The sequence below is a fragment of the Salvelinus sp. IW2-2015 genome, linkage group LG4q.2 (genome assembly GCF_002910315.2).
Source record: "Salvelinus sp. IW2-2015 linkage group LG4q.2, ASM291031v2, whole genome shotgun sequence".
NCBI lineage: Eukaryota > Metazoa > Chordata > Actinopteri > Salmoniformes > Salmonidae > Salvelinus > Salvelinus sp. IW2-2015.
In genome coordinates, this window is record NC_036843.1 from 6902957 (window position 1) to 6929371 (window position 26415).

The 26415-nt window shown below is 42.5% G+C and overlaps 1 protein-coding gene across 1 annotated transcript; it reads left to right on the forward strand.

Moving 5' to 3' along the window:
- On the forward strand, positions 1-25988 carry maco1b (macoilin 1b). Its single transcript, XM_023986475.2, has 11 exons — positions 1-319; positions 13104-13245; positions 13612-13738; positions 16094-16217; positions 16936-17114; positions 18875-19412; positions 21493-21651; positions 22829-23011; positions 23118-23238; positions 23377-23551; positions 23698-25988. The coding sequence occupies exons 1-11, from the start codon at positions 240-242 to the stop codon at positions 23898-23900; spliced, it is 2031 nt and encodes a 676-aa protein (XP_023842243.1). The 5' UTR covers positions 1-239; the 3' UTR covers positions 23901-25988.
- Positions 25989-26415: the final 427 nt, after the last annotated feature.

A 26415-nucleotide genomic window follows, 5' to 3' on the forward strand; every position in this document is an offset into this window, starting at 1 on the left:
AGTGATTGGATTAAGCGACTGTCTCACAACCTGACAGACGTAAATTATAGCGCTAGCATTCGCTTTGAGAAAAGAGGAGGTTCTTGAATAGTATTTTATTTATTTCTTTGTTTCCAGTAGAAKAAATAATAACAGTGTTATATTTCACAGGGACTTCATTTATTATCATTGTCCGCTCACGCAAGAAAACTGGATAAGATTACAGTAGGAATTCAAAAGCCAACGCGAAGGGGAGGAGGATGAAGCGGCGCAATGCGGACTGCAGCAAACTCCGGCGGCCGTTAAAACGGAACCGAATCACCGAGGGTATATACGGCAGGTATATGAAGGCTACTAGTGATGGGTTCTCACTGCTTTAAGGGTACTTGCTTCTAAGACTCCTTAATTGCAGGGTTGGGTTGTCAACTAGTATSTAGCTAGCTAACGATAGCTACTGTGTCTCTCCTAATGTAAAATGTCACACTGACACTCACATTCAAGTAAATCCGCTAGGTAACAAGTTGCTAACTAGCTAGCTAGTGGATAGAATAGCATAACTGCATAGCTAGCTAGCTAAATGGAATGGTATAAATTCTCTTTGGTGTAACGTCGTTAGGTTATTAGCCAGGGATAGGCCCCAAGCCATAACATGGGGCTTTGACACCTGCTTCAATTAGGCATCTCAAATAACGATATTTATCCCATATTGCGGTCTGAAGTAGTCAGTTCGCTAGGTAACTTTAACTTAACTACAACTGGAGGCAGCAGCGTTTTTTAGCCTCCTAGCTTGGCTGGGTACTTATGGAACAGTTAGCAGCAGTTAACCACCCCTTTTGTAGATTATTTGCCAACTCAGTTGGTCAAACAAACATTTTCACTTAGGGGTGTACTCACTTTTGTTGCCAGCGGTTTAGACTTTAATGGCTGTGTGTTGAGTTATTTTGAGGGGACAGCAAATTTACACTGTTATACGAGCTGTACACTCACTACTTTACATTGTAGCAAAGTGTCATTTCTTCAGTGTTGTCACATGAAAAGATATACTCAAATATTTACAAAAATGTGAGGGGTGCACTCACTTTTGTGATATACTGTATATATATCACACACAAATGGTGTCTTCAGAAAGTATTCATACCCCTAGACTTATTCCACATTTTGTTGTTACAGCCTGAATTAAAATTGATTCAATTTTTTTTCTCATCCTTCTACACACAATACACAGAAGTGTAAACTTGTTTGTAGAAATGTTAGCAAATTTATTGAAAATTAAATGCAAAAAATATTTAATTTTAGAATTCACACCCCTGAGTCTATACTTTGTAGAAGCACCTTTGGCAGTGATTACAGCTGTGAGTCTTTCTGGGTAAGTCTCAGAGCTTTCCACACCTGGATTGTGCAARATTTGCGAATTTATTATTTTAAACATTTTTCAAGCTCTGTCAAATTGGCTGTTGATCATTGCTAGACAACCATTTTCAGGTCTTGCCATAGATCTTCAGGTAGATTTAGGTCAAAACTGTAACTCGGCCACTCAGGAACATTCACTGTCTTCTTGGTAAGCAACTACAGTGTAGATTTGGCCTTAGGTTATTGTCCTGCTGAATAGTGAATGCATCGGTGTCTGGTGGTTTTCTAAGATGAACCAGGTTTTCTGAAAATATGGAGAGTGGTAGTCAGTAATGTATTGTATTGGATTTGCCACAAACCTAGCACTTTGTATTCAGGACAAAAAGTTAGGGGCTTTACCACATTTTTTGCAATATTACTTTAGTGCCTTGATGCATGTTTTGGAGTATTTTTATTCTGTAAAAGCTTCCTTCTTTTCAGTCTGTCAATTAGGTTAGTATTCTGGATAGGGATGCACATTTCGGTGCATTTTGCTGCCTGCAAAATGACCCTCATTAACTGTTAAAAAAAAATACTATCAGAGATCTGTATATAATGACGAGATGCTTATGTTTCTGCCCCGCAATGGGAGTCATCCCAAGGTGGGAAGGCAGGCGATAAGCTTAGGCCCAAAATAAGCCGCTAAAAATGCAATGTGCTTTTTTTGGCGAGAGTGAAACCTCTCGCTTTGCCTCTTCCTCTCTGATACTATGCATGCATACAAGGACTGGACATTTTTCATTAAGAGCTTAATGGAAACATGCAACAATAGCAAGCCTATTGTCTTACAGTCAAAAGGCTATAGCCTATTATTGAGCGTTCAACTTCTGTAATTTAGTAGTTAATAAAACGTTATTTTCAAAAATGTGCCAAAATGCAGTTAGCAGAAAACACCTTTCTGAACAGCGCACCGAATGCAAGTGGTTCCATATGTGATAGAGATTAAAATCTCAGTTAGAAACTTAGAGGGGAATCTAATAGCGAAAACTATGATGGGTTGGTAATATGATTAGGATTGTGCCTTTGGTATCTGGACAGTGAAAGAAAGTTGATATGAAAACCAATAGAGGAGGAGAGAAATGCTGCTTAATGGCATGAGGAAGTCTTCATAAAATAATTGCCTCCAAGTTTCTATGGCTGGATTTTCACAAGGCTACTTTGAAGCAAGGTAAGACATGCCTCATTATTTAAAGTGAAGGAAAACATTCAGGTTTCAAACCATTTATATTGCCTCAAGCTCACATTGCAAAGTGGTGGGTGATGTGCTGAAAGTCAACGGTCGGCAGGCTAAAGCCTATYCACCGGAATGCTCTGTGTGCTGTGCGCTCATAATAAATAAGATGCATGACGACTAACGAAAATACGCGTATGCCAATTTAATTCCACAAAATTATACAAATTAACCCATAGACCGATAAGCATGACCGGTCAAATGTTAACATCCTTAATTGTGGAGTAACTACAACGGTAATCAATCCTCAGTTTTCTATCACAGCCATTCAACTTTGTAACTGTTTTGAAGTCACTATCGGCCTCATTGTGAAATCCCTGAGTGGTTACCTACCTCTCTGGCAACTGAGTTATGAAGGACGCCTGTATCTTTGTAGCGACTGTGTGTATTGCTACACCATCCAAAGTGTAATTAATAACTTCACCATGCTCAAAGGGATATTCAATGTCTGCTTTTTTTATTTTTACCCATCTACCAATAGGTGCCCTTTGTGAGGCATTGGAAAACCTCCCTGGTCTTTGTGGTTGAATCTGTGTTTGAAATGTTCTGCTCGACTGAGAGACCTTACACCAGGGCTGCCCAACCCTCTTTCTGGAGATCTGCTGTCCTGTAGGTTTTCAGTCCAACCCTAATTTAGCGTATCTGATACAGCTAGTTAAGCTAGTCTTGTTGAGCAGCTAATTAGTAGAATCAGGTATTTTAAATTAGGGTTGGACTGAAACCCCACAGGATGGTAGATCTCCAGGAAGAGGGTTGGGCAGCCCTGCCTTACACTATTATTGCACACAGCGAGTCCATGCAATTTGTGACTTTTAAGCACATTTTTACTCCTGAATTATTTAGGCTTGCCATAACAAAGGTGTTGAGTACTTATTGACTCAAGACATTTCAGCTTTTCATTTTTAATTKATTTGTATACATTTTGAAAAACACAATTCAGCTTTGACATTATGGGGTATTGTGTGTAGGCCKGTGACAAATCTCAATTTAATCAATTTTAAATTTCGGCTGTAACAACAATGTCAAGTGGTGTGAATACTTTCTGAAGTCTCTTTCTCTCTCCTCAGTTTTTTCCTATCATAGCTATTAAGCTCTGTAACTGTAAATAATKATCTTAACTAATGCACAACTTTAACTGAAATTAGTCTTTACAGAGTGAGGTATATTTGTTCCTTGACTAGCACCATTCATTCTCACTGTTGATAATTATGTTGTAACTTCTTATAGTAACTTTATCCACTGGCGCATTGGGAGAGAGTGAGGTGATTGCCATCTAAGCGCCAACATCATTTTTGCGGCAGTGCTGCCTGCCAGCAGTAATCGTCTCTAATTTAATAGAGCGATTTCAAAGAGCTATCATCGTTAACTAACACATAGTAGATAAAGACTTGAATATTTACATTCATGCACTTCGAAATGAATTGTACCAGAATTAATTAACTGCACTGCACTCCCACGTCCTATGAAAGAATGTGCCTACCTAATTTAGGGGACACAGTGAACAGTTGCGAGTTGTGGTCAATTTCATTGTGAAATGTTTCCTTGGTGTTAAATACAGTCTTGACATTTTTTAATATGGTTCAGATTACGAGATGCCAAGATCATATTTTTCCATATTCTGTTCCAATTAAAGGGTTGATGAGATTCACTTAGATCTGTGAACCATACTTTTTTAATGGCTAGCTCAGAATATGCGCTTTCCAAAAGTTGTTAATATATTATAAAGATCAGTTCTTTCGGGAGCCCAGAATTTATTTATAAATCCTACATTGGGTGGTTTGGTAGTTGGGTATTTCATGGGACTCCATAAGCTTGCATAGCTGACTTAAGTTGTAAATATAGAAAAAGGGAGTTACCTGGTAATGTCTTTCAAATCTTGGAAGGTTCTCACACCCATGATATTGGCAGGGGTACGAATTCCACAAAAAGCCGCCCTCCAGATAGCAGGGCGTTATTGTGAAAAATGGGCATATTTGTATTTATTAAGGAGCTGCCAAGGCAGAAGCTACTCTTCCTGGGGTCCAAACCCATCAAGGCACTTACATCACACATAAAACAAAATATAAAACAGTATATCATATAACATTACACTACTACATATCTACAATACCAAATGTATAATAGAACAATATTACAATGTGCGTGTATGTGCGTCAATGCATGCTTTAAAATATGTCCAAACGGAGTACGTATTTGAGAAGTGTCCTCCATGCTCCGTTTCGCATACTTTGATTTGGACTCCTACTCCGACCCTCCTGGGCTCCAATTTGCGTGCTCGGAGCACTGTGGTATGCATTTTGAGAAACACCCATTGTCTTATGCTGAGGGCAGCATCATAGCCATAGACTAGGCTGGGTGATTGTGGATGGATAGCATACCTGAATATTAAGCCAGTCATAATGGGGTTATATCTGTTGACTCGTCCCCTTATGTTTTGGGTTTGATGTGATTCTCAAAAGTCTTGAGAACATGTATGCTGTTCTGGAAAGTCAAGAGTTGTTTTTCCGGGCAAATGAAACCGCATCTCAGATCTGGCTTGCGTAGCTGGGATCTCACCTCATTGTAGGTGGCCCTCGCCTTAGCAGTTCTGCACTCAGGTCTGGGTAGACTCTGATCTTCTGCTCCGTCTAGGTCCGAGCTCCCCGATTCTGCTGTAAGCCAAACCATTTGACTTCAAAACTGTGTATTCATACAATCCTACAGCGAGAGCCATTCAGGAGAGGACCAGCTTCTCCTGACCGAACAGGTTTATTATTATTATTATTATTTTTAAATGTATTCATTTTATTTAACCTTTTTATTTAACTAGGCAAGTCAGTTATTAAGAACACATTCTTATTTACAATGATGGCCTACCAAAAGGCAAAAGGTCTCCTGCGGCGTCAGGGGCCTGGGATTAAAAAAATTATAAATACAATATAAATATAGGACAAAACACACATCACAACAAGAGACACTACATAAATTGAGACCTAAGACAYCAACATAGCAAGGCAGCAACACATAACAACACAGCATGGTAGCAACCCAACATAACAACAACATGGTACAAACATTATTGGGCACAGACAACAGCACAAAGGGCGAGAAGATAGAGAAAACAATACATCACACAAAGCAGCCACAACTGTCAGTAAGAGTMTCCATGATTGAGTCTTTGAATGAAGAGATGGAGATAAATGTCCCGTTTGAGTGTTTGTTGCAGCTCGTTCCAGTCGCTAGCTGCAGCACACTGAAAAGAGGCAGCTTTTGGCAGCTGGGGTGAAAGGGGAGCGATTATGATAGAGGAAACCAAGTCTAGATTTAACTTTAGCCTGCAGCTTTCATAAGTGCTTAGAGAAGGACAGTGCACCGTCTAGCCATACTCCCAAGTACTTGTATGCGGTGACTACCTTAAGCTCTAAACCCTCAGAGGTAGTAATCACACCTGTGGGAGGAGGGGCATTCTTCTTCCCAAACCACATMACCTTTTGTTTTGGAGGTGTTCAGAACAAGGTTAAGGGTAGAGAAAGCTTGTTGGACACTAAAAGCTTTGTTGTAGAGCATTTAACACAAAATCCGGGGAGGGGCCAGCTGAGTATACGACTGTATCATCTGCATATAAATGAATGAGAGAACTTCCTGCTGCCTGAGCTATGTTGTTGATGTAAATTGAGAAGAGCGTGGGGCATAGGATCGAGCCTTGGGGTACTCCCTTGGTGACAGGCAGTGGCTGAGACAGGAGATTTTTTGACTTTATACACTGCACTCTTTGAGAGAGGTAGTTAGCAAACCAGCCCAAAGACCCCTCAGAGACACCAATACTCCTTGCCGGTCCACAAGAATGGAATGGTCTACCGTATCAAAATCTTTGGCCAAATCAATAAAGATAGCAGAACATTGCTTAGAATCAAGGGCAATGGTGACATCACTGAGGACCTTTAAGGTTGCAGTGACACATCCATAACCTGAGCGGAAACCAGATTGCATACCAGAGAGAATACTATAGACATCAAGATTGCCAGTCAGTTGATTATTGACAAGTTTTTCCAACACTTTCGATAAACAGGGCAAAATAGAAATAGGCCTATAACAGTTAGGATCAGCTTGATCTCCCCCTTTAAATAAAGGACGYACCGTGGCTGCTTTCCAAGCAATGGGAACCTCCCCAGAAAGGAGAGACAGGCTTGGCGATGATAGGGGCAGCAACCTMAAAGAAGAAAGGGTCTAAACKWTCTGASCCAGATGTTRTTTTGTGGTCAAGTTTAAGGAGCTAACTTTAGCACCTCGGACTCAGTGACTGCCTGCAGGGAGAAACTTTGTAGCGGGGCAGAGGGAAAAGAGGGAGAAGCATCGGGGATAGTCACATTAGAAGGGGAGGGAGATGAGGAAATGTTGTACGGGCAAGGAGGCATGGCTGAGTCAAATAGGAATCCTGACTTAATGAAGTAGTGGTTAAAGAGCTCAGCCATGTGCTTCTTGTCAGTAACAACCACATCATCAACATTAAGGGACATGGGCAGCTGTGAGGATGAGGGTTAATTCTCCAGGTCTATAACCGTTTCTCAGAACTTCTTTGGGTTAGACCCACAGAGAGAGAATTGCTCCTTAAAGTAACTAACTTTGACCTTCCGGATAGCCTGAGTGCACTTATTTCTCATTTTCCTGAACGAGATCCAGTGATCCTGAGCATGCGTGTGCCGAGCCTTTCGCCAAATGCAATTCTTGAGGTGGAGTAACTCTGCAAGATCACGGTCGAACCAGGGGCTGAACCTGTTTTTTAGTTCTCATTTTCTTTATGGGGGGTGTTTGTTAACAATACCACGGAAAATATTTAAAAAAGAAGGTCCAAGCGTCTTGGACAGAGGGGATCAAGCTAATTCTATACCATTTTACAGAGGCCAGTTCATGAAGGAAGGCTTGCTCATAAWTMTTTTTTAGCAAGCGTCTATGACAAATCAGGACAGGTTGTTTCATTGAGCAGCCATTACGAACACAGGCTGTAAAACAGTGATCACTAAGGTCATTACAGAAAACACCAGACTGATACCTATCAGGATTATTTGTGAGGATAACATCGAGGAGAGTAGCCTTTTCTGGGTGTTTGGAGTCATACCTTGTGGGATTGGTAATAATCTGAAAAATATTTAGGGAGTCCCATTGCTTTAGGACTTGGTCAGGTGGTTTAAGCATGTCCCAGTTTAGGTAACCAAGCAGGACAAATTCAGACTTAGTGTAAGGGGCCAGAAGAGAGATTAGGACAGGTAGGGTACAGGCCGGTGCTGATGTAGGACGATAGCACCCAGCAACAGTCAACAAAGAGCTATTTGAAAGTTTAAAACCAGCAAATCAAATTGTTTGGGGACAGACTTGGTGATCCTTGGTGATCCTTGGGACAGACCAAGGTGATCCTTGGTAAAGATTGCCACTCCTCCACCTTTGGAAAATCTGAACACTCTTCATTAACCACGTCTCAGTAATGACCAACACATCTGGATTGGAGCAGTGAACCCACACTTTAAATTGATCCATTTTAGGTAATAAGCTTCTAGTGTTCTAATGTGCAGAAAACCCAGGCATTTACGAGAGCAGAAATGAGTGAAGCGGATATCAGAGCACAAGTCAGAATTGGGGATAGCAACAGTAGATGGGCCAGTGTGTTCATGCACATTTCCAGATATCATCAACAGTAATACAATCAAGACACGGCATAGGACAGGTAGAGCTCTGCAGTGCTGATTTATGACATCTGAATGTGCATCAGATGGCAACAAGATCATATTGTACAGCAATTTCATCAGGTAACATGAATACAAAGCCGGCGAGAGGTGGTTAGAATAGGATGGGAGGCCAAAAGTCCGTGTAACAACAGAGAGTCAGAGTCCCGAGTGTGGAAACAAACCGTCTGTCCCACGTTGGGTAAAGAAAGTTTGTAGTCAACAAAGTATGCAGGAGGCAAATAGCAAAATGCACAAGGAAAAAAATATATATATACACACACACACACACACACAGTTGAAGTCGGACGTTTAGGTTGGAGTCATTAACTCGTTTTTCAACCACTCCACAAATTTCTTGTTCACAAACTATAGTTTTGGGAAGTCGGTTAGGACATCTACTTTGTGCATGACACAAGTCATTTTTCCAACAATTGTTTACAGACAGATCATTTCACTTGTAATTCACTTTATCACAATTCCAGTGGGTCAGAAGTTTACATACACTAAGTTGACTGTGCCTTTAAACAGCGTGGAAAATTCCAGAAAATGATGTCATGGCTTTAGAAGCTTCTGATAGGCTAATTGACATAATTTGAGTCAATTGGAGGTGTACCTGTGGATGTATTTCAAAGCCTACCTTCAAACTCAGTGCCTCTTTGCTTGACATCATGGGAAAATCCCCAAAATATCTGCCAAGACCTCAGAAAAACAATTGTAGACCTCCACAAGTCTYGTTCATCCTTGGGAGCAATTTCCAAACGCCTGAAGGTACCACGTTCATCTGTACAAACAATAGTACYCAAGTATAAACACCATGGGACCGCGCAGCCGTCATACCGCTCAGGAAGGAGACGCGTTCTGTCTTCTAGAGATGAACATACTTTTGTGCGAAAAGTACAAATCAATCCCAGAACAACATCAAAGGACCTTGTGAAGATGCTGGAGGAAACCGGTACAAAAGTATCTATATCCACAGTAAAACGAGTCCTATATCGGCATAACCTGAAAGGCCGCTCAGCAAGGAAGAAGCCACTGCTCCAAAACCGCCATAAAAAAGCCAGATTACGGCTTGCAACTGCACATGGGGACAAAGATCGTACTTTTTGAGGAAATGTACTCTGGTCTGATGAAATAAATATAGAACTGTTTGGCCATAATGACCATCGTTATGTTTGGAGGAAAAAMGTGGATGCTTGCAAGCCGAAGAACACCATCCCAACCGTGAAGCACGGGGGTGGTAGCATTATGTTGTGGGGGTGCTTTGCTGCAGGAGGGACTGGTGCACTTCACAAAATAGATGGAATCATGAGGTAGGAAAATGATGTGGATATATTGAAGAAACATCTCAACACATCAGTCAGGAAGTTAAAGCTTGGGTCTTTAACTTTAACTTTAACTTTAACTTAACAAATGGGTCTTCCAAATGGACAATGACCCCAAGCATACTTTCAAAGTTGTGGCAAAATGGCTTAAGGACAACAAAGTCAAGGTATTGGAGTGGCCATCACAAAGCCCTGACCTCAATCCTGTAGAAAATGTGTGGGCAGAACTGAAAAAGCGTGTGCGAGCAAAGAGGCCTACAAACCTGACTCAGTTACACCAGCTCTGTCAGGAGGAATTGGCCAAAATTCACCCAACTTATTGTGGGAAGCTAGTGGAAGGCTACCCGAAATGTTTGACCCAAGTTAAACAATTTAAAGGCAATGCTACCAAATACTAATTGAGTGTATGTAAACTTCTGACCCACTGGGAATCTGATGAAAGAAATAAAAGCTGTAATAATTATTTCTCTCTCCTATTATTCTGACATTTCACATTCTTAAAATAAAGTGGTGATCCTAACTGACCTAAGACAGGGAATTTTTACTAGGTTTAAATGTCAGGAATTGTGAAAAACTGAGTTTAAATATTTTTGGTTAAGGTGTATGTCAACTTCTGACTTCAACTGTATATATGGCTGATTTATAAAGCCAGGCACATTTAACAGTTAGGCTGTTGATTATAGACCTAATTAAGTTGGTTTCCTCTCTCATGTTTCTCAGACATTGAAGTCAAGGGCTGTTTTCTCATCTCGTAACTCCACTGCTGCCTCTGAATTGTTCTCAACACCAATATGCTGGGTAACATGGCTTTTATGCACATAGCAACATGGTTTAAGAAAAGGRGGCAATTCAACAGCACAATGTTTCAGAACCGCGGACAGCGACCACTATCCAATGCGGGAGAAAGCGCATTTGTTATAAACTCAGTAAAAAAAGAAACGTCCTTTTTCAGGACCCTCTTTCAAAGATAATTCGTAAAAATCCAAATAACTTCACAGATCTTCATTGTAAAGGGTTTAAACACTGTTTCCGATGCTTGTTCAATGAACCATAAACAATTAATGAACATGTACCTGTGGAATGGTCGTTAAGACAAAAAACGCTTACAGACGGTAGGCAATTAAGGTCACAGTTATGAAAGCTTAGGACGCTAAAGAGGCCTTTCTACTGACTRTGGAAAAACACAAAAAGAAAGATGCCCAGGGTCCCTGCTCATCTGCGTGAACGTGCCTTAGGTATGCTGCAAGGAGGCATGAGGACGGCAGATGTGGCCAGGGAAATAAATTGCAATGTCAGCTGAGTGGCAGATCACGTGTAACAGCACCTGCACAGGATCGGTACATCCGAACATCACACCTGCGGGACAGGTACAGGATGTCAACAACGACTGCCTGAGTTATACCAGGAACGCACAATCCCTCCATCAGTGCTCAGACTGTCCTCAATAGGCTGAGAGAGGCTGGACTGAGGGCTTGCACAAACCCACCGTCGCTGGACCAGATAGGACTAGCAAAAAGTGCTCTTCACTGACAAGTAGCGGTTTTGTCTCATCAGGGGCGATGGTTGTATTCGTGTTTATCGTCTAAGGAATGAGCGTTACACCAAGGCCTGTACTCTGGAGCGGGATCGATTTGGAGGTGGAGGGTCCGTCATGGTCTGGGGAGGTGTGTCACAGCATCATTGGACTGAGCTTGTTGTCATTGCAGGCAATCTCAACGCTGTYCGTTACAGGGAAGACATCCTCCTCCCTCATGTGGTACCCTTCCTGCAGGCTCATCCTGACATGACCCTCCAGCATGACAATGCCACCAGCCATACTGCTCGTTCTGTGCATGATTTCCTGCAAACCAGGAATATCAGTGTTCTGCCATGGCCAGGGAAGAGCCTGGATCTCTATCCCATTGAGCACGTCTGGGACCTGTTGGATCGGAGGGTGAGGTCTAGGGCCATATCCCCCAGAAATGTCCGGGAACTTGCAGGTGCCTTGGTGGAAGAGTGGGCTAACATCTCACAGCAAGACCTGGCAAATCTGGTGCAGTCCATGAGGAGGAGATGCACTGCAGTACTTAGTATCTTAAGCCCCGTTTCCATTGGCACTTTGAAGTCAACCCAGGTTGGGCTGGCCTTGGTGGGCTAGCTCAAATTGAATTTCCACTGCCCCCAGAAATGAGAAATGATGCTAAGTAGCCAATATGTGACTGCAGCTGGCTTCGCCAATGTTGCTAGCTAGCAAGATGTGGAATTTATTTCGCCCCATAGTCCTGCCAGTGCCATCCAGACTCAGAGCCATGTATTTAGCTTGCTGACGTTAGCTAGCTAAACGGTTAGCATCACTGCTAGCATAACAGGCTAGCTAGCTTAATTCCTACCTTGCTTACCATGGCATTAGCTATTAGCGAGCTGACCAAGCAAACCAGACAGGTTTGATATGATCTAGCTTTCAATATGACTGGCCAGCTGAAATTCCTGCTGGCTCACATTAGCTAGCTAGCTTGTTTCAACTCTGATTTGCTAGCTAGCATTCGAGGGCTGACTTCTCATAAAAGTTTTTTTTGTGTAGTACAAAAATGAACGAAGGATCCAGCTATGGTGGTAATTTGTGTCATGTCTGACTAATGCTGTACCGCTTGTCCATTTGTTAGCTAACAGTAACAAGCCAAGACAAGCTAGCTAACGTTGTGTTAGCATCCAGCAATGGTCAGCTGGGTGGTTGCATAGTAACTGCGTCACCACCCCAAATTCTAATTGAGCTGGCACCAGTTGTGAAACTGGGCTGCGTTGGCCCGGGTTTCCCTTGATCCAGCTCAAATTTGAGAATTCCATTTGAGCCAACTCTAATTTGGCCCAAATTTGCCCTAATTTTAAGTGAATGATGGACTGTGCCAACCCCACGACCTCCACAATGGATTAGTCCACTCAGACCGTCTTTAATCAGACAGGTGTCTTGTACACRATGGACAATTTTTTTTGTGGGGGTGGGATACTGCTCGACCTAAAGAATTCTTGGTCGACCAAACAATCGACCAGTTGACTAAATGGGGTCAGGCCTATAAAAGACACAAGAATGAAGCTATACTGTATATACAAGGAGTACCATTATCTTATCAATGTGAAGGGATATGTGGTAATAGAGGTAGATGTGTACATGTAGGCAGATGTAAAGTGACTCGGCATCAGGATGCATAATACTAAGAGTACAACAACAACAAAAAGTAGCTGCTGTGTGTGTGTGTGTGTGTGTGTGTGTGTAGACGTTTGAGTGCATATAGGCAGTGCAGGTAGAGTCAATGCAAATAGTCCATACAGTCTGAGTTGCTATTGATTAGCTAAGTCTTAATTGCTTGGAGATGGATGCTGTCTCTGAGCCTGTTGGTCCAAGTCCTGATGCTCTGGTACCGGTTGCCTGACAGTAGCATAGAGAACAGTCTGTGGCTGGTTGTGGCATTTTACATGTTAAAACTCATACATTTCTTTCTTCTCCAGTACCTTCCTGTACCTGAAGTTCCTGGTGGTGTGGGCACTGGTGCTACTGGCAGACTTTGTGCTCGAGTTCAGGTTTGAGTACCTGTGGCCCTTCTGGCTGTTCATCAGAAGTGTGTATGACTCCTTCAGATACCAGGGGCTGGTGAGTTTGTCTGGCTGTGTTCTGGGTTGGCCTGACCGATCTGTGGTATAGACAAGGAGAGCAGGTCTATGGAGCCTCTGCAGAACAAGATCTGAGTCCTGCACTAGTGCGGCTATGTTTTCAAAATATTTACATAATGTTATTCCCCTCCAATTCTCTAGAGGTGACTCTACTAAGTCATTGATTGGGATTTGATGTCTTTTGCAGATATGTTGTTGCATTTAATTGCCAATTTAATCATCACACAATGAAAAATTGTGATGTGGAGAATATGTGACCCACATCTCTCTGGTTGTTTGGAGTAATGTGTTTTTCTGCCTTTTTGCAGAGCTCCTACTAACCCCACTCGTGTCTCCACTCTTCCAGGCATTTTCAGTGTTCTTTGTGTGTGTGGCGTTTACCTCCGACATCATATGCCTGCTCTTCATCCCCGTACAATGGCTGTTCTTTGCTGCCAGTACCTACGTGTGGGTGCAGTATGTGTGGCATACAGGTAAGCTCTCCTCCTATTCACCTGCCTTTTAACAAGGAAAATACCTTAGTGATTACAGTGAATTAGTGTGTGGTTATGATCCAGCGGAGGCTGCTGAGTAACGGATTAAATGGAATGGCATTTGATTTGATTGATATTTGATACCTTTCCGATCCAGCCATTATCACGAGCCCCTCCTCCCCAATTAAGGTGCCACCAACCTCTTTTGGTATGATCCCTGTATTGCACTATTTAAGCCTAGCTGTAAAGAAATGAGACTGGTGACCAGAGTTTCACAGGAGGGTGACTCTTCAGGAGGGTGACTCTCCTGTGTCATTTGGAGGAAGGATTAATGACATATTTGACATTTTAATCTTAAAGCATAAATGAGAAATAATACATTATTTTGTCATTGGAGTATTAAAGCTGCAATATGTAACTTTTTGGGCGACCCACCAAATTCACATAAATGTGTGTTATGCATGTCATTCTCATTGAACGCAGAGCTAAGAAGCTGCAAATCTGTTCTTTGTGTGCCATTTCAATGCTTCTCGTTTTTTGTATTTTTTACTTTCCGTTTTGTACACCAGCTTCAAACAGTTGAAAATACAATATTTTTGGTTATTGAAAATATATTTCACAGCGGTTTAGATGGTACAATGATTCTCTACACCATACTTGCCTTTTTGTCACATCAATTGAAATTAGGTGAACTATTAGAATTTTTACAGCCATGAAATGGTGGAGTGATTTCTGCATAGTGCATCTTTAATACACATTCATTATTCCCTACCCTGTGTTGGTGAATGGTTTGTGGTTATTTCTGCCCAGGAGACAATGGACAGGGGATATCTATTCTCTATCCACTGATTCTGTTTGTCCTGCTGCTGATGTAATTATAGTTGGCCCGGGACTTTTCCATAAAGCCAGTGGGTTGTTTGAATGTACTATGAGGGATCAGACATGGTAAAGGGGGCTGACTTGCTGTCTCAGCCAACAATCAATCACACATTGAGTCATGTTAGCTCTGGGGAGCTCTTTGTTTTTTTGTATGCCTCACTGAAAAGCTGTCCTTTTGTGGTTGTGTGTGTCTCTCACTTTGTACTTGTCACTCAAAAGCTGATCTACCCTGTTGCTGTTGTGATGTTTGTGTTCTTGTGGGAGGCTGCTTTGCTGACCACAATGTAAAACCTTGTTTCATGTTTGGAGGAAGTAGGTCTGCATGGATATTTTTCATGAAGACATGTGGTTATCATGACCATGTACCATACCTTCAGAAAGTATTCACACTCCTTGACTTTTCCCACATTTTGTTGTTACAAAGTGGGATTAAAATTGATGTAATTTAAWTTTTTTGTCAATGATCTACTCAAAATACTCTGTCAAAGTGGAAGAAATTCTAACATTTTGTAAAAAATGGATGCTAAATAAAACGCTAATAGCTGTATCTTGATTCAATAAGTTTTCAACCCCGAGTCAATACATGTTAGAATCACCTTTGGCAGCGAATACAGCTTTGAGTCTTTCTGGGTAAGTCTCAAAGCGCTTTCCACAACTGGATTGTGCTACATTTGCCAAATCTGCCAAATTCTTCAAGCTCTGTTGAATTGGTTATTAATCATTAATAGACAACCGTTATCAGGTCTGGCAATAGATTTTCAAGCAGATTTAGGTCAAAACTGTAACTCAACCATTCAGGAACATTGACTGTCTTCTTGGTAAGCAACTTCAGTGTTGTCCACAAAGGCCGCGGCCCTTGCAGAGCAAGGGGAACCACTACTTCTAGGTTTCAGAGCAAGTGACGTAACCGACTGAAAGGCTGCTAGCGCGCACCACCGCTAACTAGCTAGCCATTTCACATCCGTTACATCCGCACCAATAGGTGCCCTAATTTGCTAGGCATTGGGAAAACCTCCCTGGTCTTTGTTTGAAATTCACTGCCRGACTGAGGGACCTTACAATTATCTGTATGTGTGGTGTACAGAGCAGCAGAGATGAGGTAGTCATGCAATAATTATTGCAAACAGTTAGTCCATGCAACTTATGTTTTTTACTCCTGAACTTATTTAGGCTTCCATTAACAAAGGGGTTGAATACTTATTGACTCAAGACGCTTCAGCTTTTAATTAATTTGTAAAAATGTATAAAACCTTATTCCACTTTGACATGATGGGGTATTGTGTGTGTGTGTAGGCCAGTGACAAAAAAATCTGAATTMAATCCATTTTCAATTCTGGCTGTAACGCAACAAAAAATTGAAAAAGTCAAGGGATGTGAATACATTCTGAAGGGACTGTATATTGACGCATGTAGTTGTGTGGTTATCGTGACCAGTAGTCTATTTTCTGTTCTCACACCTCCTTTTTTTGCTTTCAGAGAGAGGGGTCTGTCTCCCCACAGTGTCTCTTTGGATACTATTTGTGTACATAGAGGCAGCCATCAGATTCAAAGACCTGAAGAACTTCCATGTCGACTTGTGTCGCCCATTTGCTGCACATTGGTAAGTTGTTAAAGGAAATCTCCACCCAAAAATAATATTTTGTTATTTGTTTCATTAGTCCATTGTTGATATAGTCCCAACATGTTTGCATGTCAGCAATTAAGATTTCAAGATATGTAGCTTTCAAAATACAGAAATCTGGGTCAGATTGGTGGAATTTTCCTTTAAGTCAAGTTTTTGTCCAAGCTCTGGAGGCAGGTCTGTGTATAGGCTATCTGTGAGGAATAATCTTTCTTAGACCCACAGGCCAAGCAGGGGATGGGATTGTTCTGCCCCATTGACTCTCAGAAAACAATATTTCTGCTTGTTAGGCATAATGTACAAGTAATGACTGCTGGATATCCCCCAAGCTCAAAAAGAGAACACGATTACATGCTGGTTTCATTCAGTGTGTAGAATTATGAAGAATCTGATCTTCTAAGATTGGGTTTAGGGAATATTTCTGTCCCAGATCTGTAAGGTCATACACACCATTTATAATCAAAGTACTCTTAAAGACCTCTAAGTGGATTTAGATAGCATGTATTATGCGCTGTTATGTAGTAATGGAGGATATTAAAGGCCTGTAATTCCTCTAGCTTTACATACGGCAGTGATGTTCATCTCAAGGCTTTTTTTCATAGTACCTATGCTTGTCTCAACTTGTGAACCAGTTTGTCTTGGATACATCAGGCAGGATGAGTTGTCTGAACTTTGTTCTCGATCGATCTCTCTGTAGCATTGGCTACCCGGTGGTGACGCTGGGCTTTGGCTTCAAGAGCTACGTCAGCTATAAAATGCGCTTAAGAAAGCAGAAGGAGGTGCAGAAGGAGAATGAGTTCTACATGCAGCTCCTGCAACAGGCCCTGCCCCCAGAGCAACAGATGCTACAGAGACAAGAGAGGGAAGCGGAGGAAGGTGAGGTGCACGTATGCCTTGCAACAGATGCTCCAGATACCATTAGAAAAGGATGTGGTATAGTGATGATCCAAGTGATTGTCCAATTCCTAATAAATATGCACAGTTGAAGTCGGACGTTTACATACACTTAGGTTGGAGTCATTAAAACTAGTTTTTCAACCACTCCACAAATTTCTTGCTAACAAACTATATTTTTGGCAAGTCAGTTAGGACATCTACTTTTTGCATGATACAAGTCATTTTTCCAGCAGATGTTTACAGACAGATTATTTCACTTATAATTCACTGTATCACAATTCCAGTGGTTCAGAAGCTTACATACACTAAGTTGACTGTGCCTTTTAAACAGCTTGGAAAATTCCAGAAAATTATATCATGGCTTTAGAAGCTTCTGATAGGCTAATTGACATCATTTGAGTCAATTGGAGGTGTACCTGTGGATGTATTTCAAGGCCTACCTTCAAACTCCGTGCCTCTTTGTTTGACATCATGGGAAAATCAAAAGAAATCAGCCAAGACCTCAGAAAAACAATTGTAGACCTCCACAAGTCTGGTTCATCCTTGGGAGCAATTTCCAAACGCCTGAAGGTACCACGTTCATCGTACAAACAATAGTACGCAAGTATAAACACCATGGGACCACACAGCCGTTATACCGCTCAGGAAGGAGCGGTATATTCCTAGAGATGAACATACTTTTGTGTGAAAAGTTCAAATCAATCCCAAAAACAACAGCAAAGGACCTTGTGAAGATGCTGGAGGAAACAGGTACAAAAGTATCTATATCCACAGTAAAACGACTCCTATATCGACAACCTGAGAGGGTGCTCCGCAAGGAAGAAGCCATTGCTCCAAAACCGCCATAAAAAAGCCAGACTACGGTTTGCAACTGCACATAGGGACAAAGTTCGTACTTTTTGGAGAAATGTCCTCTGGCCTGATGAAACAAAAATAGAACTGTTTTGCCATAATGACCATCGTTATGTTTGGAGGAAAAAGGGGGATGCTTGCAAGCCGACGAACACCATCCCAACCGTGAAGCACGGGGGTGGCAGCATCATGTTGTGTGGGTGCTTTGCTGCAGGATGGACTGGTGCACTTCACAAAATAGATGGCATCATGAGGGAGAAAAATGATGTGGATATATTGAAGCAACATCTCAAGACATCAGTCAGGAAGTTAAAGCTTGGTCGCAAATGGGTCTTCCAAATGGACAATGACCCCAAGCATACTTCCAAAGTTGTGGAAAAATGGCTTAAGGACAACAAAGTCAAGGTATTGGAGTGGCCATCACAAAGCCCTGACCTCAATCCTGTAGAAAATGTGTGTGCGAGCAAATAGGCCTACAAACCTGACTCAGTTACACCAGCTCTGTCAGGAGGAATGGGCCAACATTCAGCATACTTATTGTGGGAAGCTTGTGGAAGGCTACCCAATACGTTTGACCCAAGTTAAACAATTTCAAGGCAATGCTACCAAATACTAATTGAGTTTATGTAAACTTCTGACACACTGGGAATGTGATGAAATAAATAAAAGCTGAAATAAATCAATCATTCTCAACTATTATTGTAACATTTCACATTCTTAAAATAAATTGTTGATCCTAACTGACCTAAAACAGGGAATTTTTACTAGGATTAAATGTCAGGAATTGTGAAAAACTGAGTTTAAATGTATTTGGCTAAGGTGTATGTAAACTTCCGACTTCAACTGTACTTAATCTCTCTCCTTTTTGACTTTCACCCTCCATTCAGCTGCAGCAGCTAAAGGGATATCCGAGGTGGACTCCGCCCCAGTCTCACAGAATGGAGCACTTGTCGGTAAAAAGACGCCAGCACCGCTACCGGAGCTGGAGTACAGAGAAAAAGGGAAAGAGGGCCGTGACGCCAAAAAGCAACACAATAGCATCCTGCCGTCATCGGTAGACTCTAAACTCCAGGAGATGGAGTACATGGAGAACCATATGAACAACAAGAGACTGTCCACAGAACTGGTGGGCAGCACGGAGAACCTGCTGCTGAAGGAGGAGAACTCTTCTTCCTCCTGCTCCTCCTCCTCATCCTCCTCCTCGAAAAACTACAAGAACGCTAGTGGCAACACTGCAATTAACTCCTCGCCCCGCGGACACAGTGCCACCAACGGCAGCATCCCCTTGGCCGCCCCTTCCTCCTCTTCCTCTGGGAAGAAGCAGAAGTGTGCAGTGGGGAAGGGTCCAGCAGCGGGCTCCCACAGGGACCCAACAGACAACTGCATCCCCAACAATCAGCTGAGCAAGCCTGAGGCGCTCGTACGGTAAGAGCACTAATATGCAGATGCATATACTGTATGCATCTGGTTGAGCTGGCTGAAGGTGCTCTTATGATAAGAGCACATTATATACACAGCACAGTATGTACAGCACACGCACCTGGTTAAACAAGTTTAACACGCACCCATTAGAGAAGCCTACGGCACTAGTACAGTAGAGAGAACACATCATCCATACACAAACAGCTGTGCTTGCTTGAGGCTACTCACACACACACACACACTCATACTCATACTCATTAAGGCGTCCACGTGCTTCCCAGCCGGAACAGTTCATGCATATATTATGACATTTTAGTTTGTTTTGGTSTTCGGCAAGGGTTTCTTCTGTTGTTCGTGCACATGCCATTTTTTTAATCAAGGCAATCTAAAGTTGGTAGCCAAATTCTATGCCCCTTCGTCTGTGATTGGTCAACAGTAGGGATTCTTCAATGAAGTGTTCAATGAGAGACTAATTCATTCGTTTTCATGCAAATGCTTTCACTTGAAAAATACTATTGTACTATTGCTGTGTTTTTCTTGTTTTTCAAGTGAAGGACTTTTTAAGGGAGTATGCGAGCACACTCGAAGCATGTTGAATGTCACATCTGGATGTCACAGTTCTCATATTCTCAAAGTTTTAGTAACTTACTGATACATGATGGCTGCATGGGATGCTTCCCCTTACCAGATGTCATGTGAGTGTGGAGCCAGTCCCTGACACCTCAAACTAACCCTGRTGCAGTGCAGGCTCCAGATAGATAGGTGTTAAGTAGAGCTGTTTCCACTGTGTGGGCTGGGGTGTGAGAAACTTGGACTGTTAAAATCTATGGTTTGCCACAAAATGATGCTGGCTGAAAAGGAGAACCTTGAGTTTAAGATGGCTGTGTCAGCCTGTTTGTGTCTGTAGTTGTTCAGCTGGGTATAGAATGTGAGAAGAAAGTCAAATTTGGTGTGGCAAGTTGTCATGGTGTTCAGGGTAATACACATTCATATGTACCCTGCATTTGCCACACTCTGACAAGTGGATTCCCTGGCTTACATTATTGGTACACTGTGTTTTTGTTGTATACAAATATGGCTGAATAGACACTTGGCTAGCAGATGTTTCTTATTGGTCAGTTGTTGCTTTTTGCATTGATTGTACACTCATAATGATAACAAATCTGTGGATGTCTAGTATTTTTAGCCTTTGTTTTAAAGAACTTCTGACTCCAAAAGCAAAAGTAAACCGACCAAAGAACTGTAGGTTAAAGAAAAGCAAGCCATTTTGAAGCTGAAAGTGAGAACTTAAAGCAAGAACCGTAGTAAAGAAAACAGTTACAGTTAAAACAACAATTTGGAACATATTGAAAAAGAGAAACCACCAGTGACAATCAATAGGCAACGATCTGATCGGCCAAGGAAAACCACTGACAAATGACCGAAACCCTAAAACATCTGTCAGTGTGCCTGTTGGCCATTTCAATCTACCATCATCATCAGGAGGCTTTGACAGCAGAATAACAGGCTACAGTCACAGCCAAATGCAAACCATTCAGCAGCAGCAGAACATAAGACAGGTTAGAAATTAGCTAAGAGGTACAAAGATTGCCCTACTGAAACAAAGTATTATGAGCAGATGAAACCAAGGTAAACCTTTACCAAAGACTGGAGAAATAAAGGAACTGTGGATGATACAAAGCTACTATATGCACTATGCAGAAACATCATGTCCCGGGTGGCAGTAGCGTCGAGGTGAGAGTAGCGGGCCAGCAACTTGAGGGTTGCCAGTTTGAATCCCAGCTTTAGCAGGGCAGAAGTTTTACGAACTCACTTGTTCGAAAGGTGGTATCCTATGATGGTTCCACGTTGAAAGTCACTGAGCTCTTCAGTAAGGCCATACTTTTGTGTGTGTCAGAGGGGTTGGGAGGGGAAAGCAGAAGAGACATTTCCATCTCATATGGACTAATAAAGTACATCTTATTTTCTTAGTGTTTCTCCATTAAATTGTTTAACTCCTCTCTCCTCCCTTTCCCCTCCGCTTCTCTCTTCCTCATCATCCCTTCTTTCTCCATTTATTTCCTTCTACCTTCCAACCCTGCAGGCTGGAGCAGGATGTGAAGAAGCTGAAGGCGGACCTGCAGGCCAGCAGACAGGTGGAGCAGGACTTGCGCAGTCAGATCGGCTCCCTGAGCAGCGCTGAGCGCTCCATCCGCTCTGAGCTGGGCCAGCTGCGACAAGAGAACGAGCTGCTGCAGAACAAGTGAGTGGCACAGGTCAAAGGTCATACATGACTGGATCTGATCACCTGCTGGGACTAGGACCAGGAGCTTTTCCTTGTCAGGTCACGTAGTCAGGAAAAACTAGCTGGGACCAAAGGTCTTAAGGGTTATCATACAGCTTTTTTCATGTAAGATCAAGAGGCTAAAAACACCTGGTTTAGCTTGGAATGCCCTCGTCGAAATGACTTTGTCCAGGGTCAYGAAGAGCTAGTTTGAAATTTAGTGATAACTCTGTGCTAAGACATTCAGGAGTGGGGGAGGACTGACAGGATGGATTTTCTTAAATCATAAATAATAGTGAAGGTTACCGATGAGGATCCAGTCTACTGCTCGTCTCTGTGCATGCTTGTGAAAGCTTCAGTCTGGCAGGCTTCAAATCACAGCAGTCCAGACTGGAGCAGAGGGAGCACTTAGGCATCTGGCTGCTTTAATTGTCCAATTAAGTCATTATTGACCAAATGGGATTCCTGGGTGTCCTAGGTGCAGAATCGCATTATTGGAAACCAAGACTGTTCTCAGGGCTTGCTTGGTTGTAGCTAGATATTTTCGAGTCACGTCGGGGACAATTCTATAATTTTAGCTAACTATTTTCCTAACCTTTATTATCCTAACCTGCTACAAAAGTCACTTCTGCTCGTCAAAACCGGCAGACCTGCCCTGAGAGCAATGTGAGTATCCACTAATGTGATACAGCTTCGTAAGTGAGGACCACCCTAATAGGGCAGTTATCATGTACTTACAGACACAAACTCCAGTTGTTATGGCCAGTTAATCATGTGACGCAATTAAAGGGGAGGTGACAGCCTACCCCTAATGACCAGCTGATTCCTATTCAATCTCATCAGAGCCTGATTCACTCACTCATTCATTCTGTCTGTTGGTAGAGACTGGAGCACAAGGCTCTGTTGGATTATGTTAGTCTAAGGATTACTGAAGTACTGCGAAATGGTTGGACTGTTGGCTTGGTTACCGAACTTACCAGCCAACCTGTCATCTAACTGACCATATTCCACAATGCATAGACTCAGTGGTTACTTACACTCATGAACATGGCTAGCTTTTAGCACTATTGTTCTCACATAGAAATACACACACACACCCTGGGGTGGGATGGAGTCCCGCTGGCTCACATGGTCTGTGGCTGCTGTGTGTGTGCAGGCTCCATAACGCTGTCCAGGCCAAGCAGAAGGACAAACAGGCTGTGGGCCAACTGGAGAAGAGGCTGAAGGTTGAGCAGGAGGCCCGCACCAATGCAGAGAAACAGCTTTCAGATGAGAAGAAACGCAAAAAGCTGGAAGAGGCCACCACAGCTAGAGCCGTCGCACTAGCAGCAGCATCCAGGTAAAAGTTCCCCATAAATAAATAATCTGCTATCAGTTGTTAGCCAGTTTCAAGCTATTCCCTGCTGTTAGTATAGGTGCGATCCCTCTCTCTGTCTGCTCCACAGGGGGGAGTGCACAGATACGCTGAGGAGGCGGATCACGGAACTGGAGACTGAGTGTAAGAAGCTGACCATGGATATCAAGCTCAAAGAAGACCAGATCAGAGAGCTGGAGATGAAAGTACAGGTGAGGATCACTGTTCAGTTAAGACTCGGGTATGCAACAGTTTTGGTTAAAGTAACGCAAAATGTTAACTCATGCACACCTGCTGTACACTGGCACACAGACAATGCCACTCGTACTGATGTTCTCTCCCTCTCTCAGGAGCTCCACAAGTATAAAGAGAATGAGAAGGACACAGAAGTGCTGATGTCAGCGCTGTCGGCCATGCAGGATAAGACCCAGCACCTGGAGAACAGCCTGTCTGCAGAGACCCGCATCAAACTGGACCTGTTCTCAGCACTGGGTGACGCTAAGAGACAGCTGGAGATCGCACAAGGTCAGTGTTCAGCCTGGGTCCAGCACCTTTGCAATACTGCCTCATTCCCACATATCTCCTACTGAATGTGATTGATGTAGAATAGATTGCATGACATTATGAATGTCTAATCTGAAAGTTTCATGCTGGGTGTGTCTGTCTCCTAGGTCAGATCCTGCAGAAGGACCAGGAGATCAAGGACCTGAAGCAGAAGATAGCTGAGGTGATGGCTGTCATGCCCAGCATCTCCTACACAGCTGACAGCAGCAACATGACTCCTGTGGTCCCCCACTACTCCTCCAAGTTCATGGACACCAGTCCCTCCGGCCTGGACCCCAACGCCTCTGTCTACCAGCCCCTCAAAAAGTGAACGCTCCTTCCATCCTCTTCAGTTTTTTTTTTCAAGCCCACCTCCAGATTTGCTTGTCATGTCTGCGGCTGAGAACTTAATTTTTTTTGGGGGGGGGGTTTGAAGGATGTTGTATTGTGACTGTATTTGTTGTAGTTAAAACAAAAAAAGGTCTATGGGACATCTCATGTCGACTAGGAATTCCCAGTTATTTTTCTTCTTGTAAATGTCTAGTGAAACCTCACAGAATTGGGCGTGTATCTTATCTAGGGCGTTTCAGCCCCCCCCCCCGCCATCTACTCCACCTGCTACCAGTTACTTGGTCTCTGGCCTTGGGATTGGGTAATTCCGGTGTCGATTTCATTTATTTTAAAGCTGGGATGTGGATCTCTGGTAGCAGGAGTGCTCACCCTTATTTCTATGTAATAAATTCTGATCGCTGAGCACAGATATCAGTTTATTTTTAAGGTAAGAAGGTACCATCAGTATGCCCAGAGGAATGTAGCGCAACATTGGCATAGACTCTAGCCCTGTTTTGTCAATTATTATTTTTCATTTGTGAATATGAGACCAAATTGAAACTTCCATTGGCTGTTCTTGGGTTTGTGGTATTGTTTTTTTTTATGTTAGAAAGTGGATTGTGTGGTCTCCTTTTTCACTTGTTTCACAAAAKGTTCACACAAAAAAATCACTTTGAGATGAGAACAGAGCTGTACCAAGARGTTATTTGTTTCAATAACAAGAGATGTCAAAGTAAACGATCCACAACAACCCCTAAATGTTGAGTATCAACTGCAAAATTACATTTATTTCCCTCAAAGCCCACTAATTTCCACGATCCTGTCAAAGAGTGTTAAGCAAAGACCGTATTGCGAAGTTCATGTATAATATGCCTCCTCTTTAAACCCAGAATAGTCTCTCACAAATTGTCATGATCACAGTGCCTTGAGACAGGGCCTCAGTGGTGGGAGTCAGTATCTGGCTATGCCAGAAAGGACTGAATTACAGGGGTTTCCAACCACAAATACAATTTTACCCCTAACCTGGACCCTAACCTTAGGTTCAGAACAGATWGCCCATCTACTTGCTCAACAGTTCTGACGATATGGCCATTTTGTCTTTTCTAGCATGGCCATGTTACTCCTTTACAGTGCGTTGATATGGTAATGTTAGCCACTACGAAGTCTACTGCAAACAGGTCCCAGGCTCCCAAAATGGCCTCTCCCCTGCATCCAACTATAACACATCTCTCTGCTGTAAACTCTGGTTCTGTTGGTTGAACTATTGTCCCTACTTATGTTTTTTATTGATTTGACTTAAATTGCACTGTTGAAAAAAAACTGTTTGACAGGGAAAACTGTTGATGGATTTTGTGCAATGTGTACAAGAAACAAGACTCTGGAAATGCCAAACTAGAGACATCATTTATTCCCAATGAATTTTGCATAGAAAATTCTTCATCAGACTCCTTTTATTGCTGAATACTCAACTTCAGCCCATGTGCCAAGAAAGGATTGCTTGTTTTCTAGTAATATGTGCTATCCAGGAATGTACTGCAAATACATTGGCTGACGTGTTTGACAAACGTCCTCTTACTGACTTGTCTGAAGTATGTCAAGCAGGTGGGAAAACTGCTCACCTGTTTGTAGTAGACTGCTTACGTAGTTTACATTTACATTTAAGTCATTTAGCAGACGCTCTTATCCAGAGCGACTTACAAATTGTAGTTGAAAGTAAGGGACTTTATTTTTGTGAATGTTACAGTATTGGCAACTGCCTGGGCCATGGGTGTTAAGAACCGTCTACAGTTGTTTCCTTACTCCTCTTTTTGGTATTGTTATATCCTGCAGGGAGGAATAGCTTGAGTCTGATGTGGTTTTGCGGTCATCTGAAATGGTGATTTTGTGTGTGTGGTTATGACCAACTGTATATGGAAAACGTTTTGCTCAGTGCTACGTATGTCATTGCTCAACTGATGTTGAAAGTATAAAACGTTTTTGTTTTCTATGCCCGCCCGCAGTCACTGCTCTGTTTCTCCCCAGGTCTGACCGTGGCTCCGCTCTCGCTCTTTGAGGTTTACAGGAATAAATTATTTTTCTTGCAAATTTTCTCAGTCTGGACTTTCTTCCTTGTCCTTTATGACATACAGTTGAAGTCGGAAGTTTACATCACTTAGGTTGGAGTCATTTAAAAAACATTTTTCAACCACTCCACAAATTTCTTGAATGATGTCATAGCTTTAGAAGCTTCTGATAGGCTAATTAACATAATTTGAGTCAATTGGAGGTGTACCTGTGGATGTATTTCAAGGCCTACCTTCAAGCTCCGTGCCTCTTTGCTTGACATCATGGGAAATCAAAAGAAATCAGCCAAGACCTCAAATTGTAGACCTCCACAAGTCTGGTTATCCTTGGGAGTAATTTCCAAATGCCTGAGAAGTAGCACGTTCATCTGTACAAACAATAGTACGTAAGTATAAACACCATGGGACCACGCAGCTGTCATACCGCTCAGGATGGGGAATGCGTTCTGTCTC